The sequence below is a fragment of the Odocoileus virginianus genome, unplaced genomic scaffold, assembly GCF_023699985.2.
Source record: "Odocoileus virginianus isolate 20LAN1187 ecotype Illinois unplaced genomic scaffold, Ovbor_1.2 Unplaced_Contig_221, whole genome shotgun sequence".
Lineage (NCBI taxonomy): Eukaryota > Metazoa > Chordata > Mammalia > Artiodactyla > Cervidae > Odocoileus > Odocoileus virginianus.
In genome coordinates this window covers 9,387-14,255 of record NW_027224538.1, presented here as the reverse complement: position 1 = coordinate 14,255, position 4,869 = coordinate 9,387, and the positions used below count along the sequence as shown (strand labels likewise).

The following is a 4,869-nucleotide window of genomic DNA, read 5'->3' as shown; positions in this document are numbered from 1 at the left end:
TAAGCAGGGTGACAATATACAGCCTTGACATGATCCTTTTCCTATTTGGAACCAGTCTGTTGTTCCATGTCCAGTTCTAACTGTTGCTTCCTGACCTGGATACCACCAGAAGTCACACCTCCATCATTTCACATCCAAATCATTACAGTAGCCTCCCTACCATTCTGCTACTTGTACCCTTCAATTCACTTTCTCTACTACAGCCAAACACTTTCCCTGGTGGCTCAGATGGCAAAGAATCTGTCTGCAATGCAGGAGACCTGGGTTTGATCCCTGGGCTGGGAAGATGCCCTGGAGAAGGGATGGCTACCCACTCCAGTATTCTTGCCTGGAAAATCCAATGAACAGAGGAGCCTTGTGGGCTACAGTCCATGGGATAACAGAGTCAGACATGACTGAGCAACTAATACTTTTTCACTATAGCCAAAGTTTTTATTCTAAAATTTAAATCTAATTGCATCATGTGCTAACTTAAAATATCTTCCAAAAAGAATGGGAAAAATATTTATATAACCGAAATCACTGCACTGTCCACCTGAAACCCACAATGTCAGAAATCATCTATACTTCAATATGAAAAAAAAAAAAAAGATCTTTTAATATCATGGCAACCCACTCCAGTATTCTTGCCTGGAGAATCCCCATGGACAGAGGAGCCTGGAGGGCTACAGTCCATGGGGTCGCAAAGAGTCAGACAGGACTGAGTGACTCAGCACAGCACAGAGTACTGAGTTTTAAGCCTTAGCACCATGACGAGGCCCTCCCCAGTCTTTCCTGTTCCTACCACACCAGCTTCAGTTCAGTTCAGTCGCTCAGTCAAGTCTGACTCTTCACAGAGTCGTATACTCCAGCTCCTTATTTTGCTATTTACCCTTTAGAAGCTAAATGTCTAGCATTCTTCCTGGAATGCGGTGCATATTCAGTGAAGAGTTGTTGAATAAAAAGTTTAACAACCACAGCTATGTGACATTTATGAGGAATCTGTGTACACATTTCACCTTCTGGACTTTGTTACATGTTTCCTCTCCTAAAACATTCTAGAATCATCTGATGTCTATTCTTGCTGTTGACTCTTTGAGTCCCATTTCTGATGTCTTTTCACCTTGGAGTGTTTTCTGAACCCCCAGATCTTTGTTATGTATCCCTCAAAAGTGCTTTCAGAGTAAGTACCCTTGTTTCCACTATCTTACCGTTTATAACACTGTGTTGTAATTTTTACTCTCTTCTAGGAGTCTATAGATCTAAGCTCTGTAAAGACATCATTCAGGTTTTTCTGTATTCACTGCTGAAGCCCCAGCAACTGTCACTATCTGATATATTCATTGGGCTGAAAAAAATATTTGTTGTTTAATGAATATAGGTTGGGTGAAATGAATGGAATGTATTTATGCTGGGGTTGTTTTTTGTGTAAATGGAGCTACAGATTAAATACAAACCAAAAAAACCACTGTTTTATAATGAAATGTTACCTAAAAGGAAATACATAAACATTTTTTTAATTTTTAAATCAAAATATAAAAACCAATCAATATAAAATAATCAATACAAAAATAATATTTCTTGTTTAATGAATGTAAACCTTATAATACATAAACATTTTTTTAATTTTTAAATCAAAATATAAAAACCAATCAATATAAAATAATCAATACAAAAATAATAAATATTTAAAAATATTGACAGAGAAATATAGGAAAAAACAGGGTGATGATATCATGTTTAGGACTGGGAGACTATCAAGGTAAATTATGTGTTCAAAAGATAATGGGTTTGTTTTCAATTTCTTTCTTGTTCCTAGTTTATGCAGGAATAAAACCAAATCTTAGTTTTCAAAAGACATATACCTAGATTACGTCTCTGAATCTGAAACAGATAAAAGTAGAAAAAATTTCCTAGTCTGCAATACTACATGTTGCCTGATATTTTATTGAATTTATTCATCTTTCCTTATACTTACATATATTCATCTAGCATTTATCATAAATCAGACATTGGGCCTTGAAGATAATATTATTGCAAGTAGGTAAATATTTTACAGAGTATGACTTAATTTGTTTAATAAATTGAAATTCCTGTCTGATATTAGACTATTCTTTTACTTGGATCTTCACTCTTTTTGATGGGTTATCAGGATAAGATTGTGACATGAGCAATACAAAATGATGCTTAATGCAGTAAGAAAATTTGGAATATTGTGCAACATTCCTTAAATTCTCCTTAGAATTTAAATGTTTCATTGCTTATCATATATTAATGCATATATATGGAATCTAGAGAAGAGGCAAAGATGAACTGATGTGTAAGGTAGGACTAGAGGTGCAGATGTTGAGAACTAATTTGTGGACACAGTGGAGGAAAGAGGGGCTGGGTGAGCTGAGAGAAGAGCATTGAAAATACCATGTGTCAAACAGGGGGAAGCTGCTGTGAGCACAGGGTCTCAGCTCGGCGCTCTGTGATGACCTAGAGGGGAGTTACGTACCACGGTGTCACATACCACAAACCATAGACACACATGTATATGTGTGGACAGAGGATCCCAGTGGGCTGTAGCCCATAGCGTCCCAAACAGTCGGACATGACTAATGCAACTTAGCACACACCATATATACAACCTCAGCACAGTCCCTATCTCAATAAGTGGTAAGTAGTATCACTATGTTTTCCAGTAGTCATGTGCAGATGTGAAATTTGGACCATAAAGAATTCTGAACACTAAAGAATTGATGCTTTTGAACTGTGGTGCTGTAGAAGACTCTTGAGAGTCCCTAGGACTGCAAGGAGATCAAACCAGTCTTTCCTCAAGGAAATTAGCCTTGAATATACATTGGAAGGACTAACACTGAAGCTGAAGCTTCAATACTTTGGCCACTTGATACAAAGAGCTGACTCATTGGAAAAGATCCTCATGCTGAGAAAGATTGAAGGCAAAAGGAGAAGGGGGAGGTAGATGAGATTGTGGGATAGCATCACCAACTCAACAGACATGAGTCTGAGCAAACTCTAGGAGACAGTGGAGGACAGAGGAGCCTGGGGTGCTGCAGTCCATGGGGTCATAAAGAGTCAGAAATGATTTAGCAACTGAACAACATAATTATGTTACCTTTGTATCATTGTCTGACAGCACATCTCCACAGTTAAGAACATGGTCTGAGAAAGCAGCTAAAAATATGGTTCTTCAATATTACTCTTTTGGAACCTTCCCATTCTATTTGCTTAATCGCCTATAAAATGAGGATAATAGCAATGCCTACTTCTTTGGATAGTTATGGAGATTACTGCTCAATATCACTGTGTTTATTTTTTATTAGAATGGATTTATTAAAGCATATAGATAGATAAAGCTAGAAAAACTAAGCATCTACTTGGTAAAATGCTCCAAACATGAAAAAGTAGTCTCCTGCCAGTTTGTCTCACTTTTCATGCACCATTTCTTCTTCCCACTGCAGAATCTATGATTTATAGTAGCTACAAATATATAGTAGTATTTATCTCAAAGGCCTTCTTTGCTGAAAGTATCAGCAATGTCCTTCTGAACTTTGCACCATGAGAATCAATGCTGGTCTCCTCTTATTTATCACCTGAAATAGCTTGTCTATTACACAAATTCCTAATGGCATTTTTCATTTGGGCATTTCTCAAAGTATAGATTAAAAGATTTAACATGGGAGTTATCATAGTGTAGAATACAGCCACTGCTTTATCAATTGGTAAAGTAACTGGTGGTCTCAGATATACAAAAATGCAGGGCACAAGGAGCATGGTGACAACCGTGATGTGGGAGACACATGTGGAGAGGGCCTTGCGCCTCGCCTCCAAACTGTGTTTCCTTAGGGAGCGCAGAATGACCACATAGGAGCCCATCAAGAGGATGAAGTTTATAAGGCAGATGAAACCACTGTTGGCAGCAACAAAGAATCCTAGAGTGTGAGTATCAGTGCAGGCAAGATTTAGCAAAGGGTTCAGATCACACAAAAAGTGGTCTATGACATTAGGGCCACAGAAGGGTAATCTGAAGATGAAGAAGATCTGTATGATTCCATGAAGAAAGCCTCCCACCCATGCCACTCCCACTAGCAGCCCACACACCCTCCAGTTCATGATGGTTGTGTAGTGCAAGGGCTTGCAGATGGCCACATAGCGGTCATAGGCCATCACAGTGAGCAGGATGACCTCAGCACCTCCAAAGAAATGTTCCCCAAAGATTTGGGTCATGCATCCATTGAACAGGATGGTCTTCCTTTCACGGAGGGAATCGAAGATCAGTTTAGGGGTATTCACAGAGGAGTAGCAAGCATCAATAAATGAGAGATAGGCCAGAAAAAAGTACATGGGAGAACTCCGTAATGGACTGACTGTGATGGTGACCACGATGAACATATTTCCTACCACAGAGATGATGTAGATGACCAAAAACACAACAAATACGACCTTTTGCAACTTTGGATTCTGCGTGAGCCCCAAGAGAACAAACTCTGTCACGTTGTTCCTATTTTCCATGTATTTTATATTACGATTCATTATGTTACCTGAAAAAAAAAAAAGTTACTTTTCATCACCTCAACCTTGAGTTTACTAAGCCTGTCCATGTAATAAAAAATAAATGCCCAGATTCTATGGAGTTCTGAATTTTTGAATTCTTTTTTGGATATAGGAAAAATGTTTCTGATCTCTTGAAGACAGCTCACATCCTCCCCTGGAGAGAGATAATGCTTAGAGCTTAGAGACATGAGGGGCTCTGTGAACACAGAGGCGGGAGACTTTCTGTGCACAGGTGTTCATGTGAGATGACTCAAGCTTAACATGAATCAATAGATCTCACACATAGAGGCAGACAAACCTGAGATGAAAGGTAGAAAATGGATGTAAAGG

At 38.6% G+C, this 4,869-nt stretch overlaps 1 protein-coding gene across 1 annotated transcript; it reads right to left on the bottom strand.

The window, feature by feature from the left end:
• Positions 1–3,561: 3,561 nt before the first annotated feature.
• On the bottom strand, positions 3,562–4,500 carry LOC139034286 (olfactory receptor 4C46-like). The gene has a single exon (XM_070464740.1). The coding sequence runs from the start codon at positions 4,495–4,497 to the stop codon at positions 3,568–3,570; it is 930 nt and encodes a 309-aa protein (XP_070320841.1). The 5' UTR covers positions 4,498–4,500; the 3' UTR covers positions 3,562–3,567.
• Positions 4,501–4,869: the final 369 nt, after the last annotated feature.

Coding starts and splice junctions, on each gene's coding strand:
- LOC139034286 (XM_070464740.1), bottom strand. CDS start 4,497: ATGGAAAATAGGAACAACGTGACAGAGTTTGTTCTCTTGGGGCTCACG.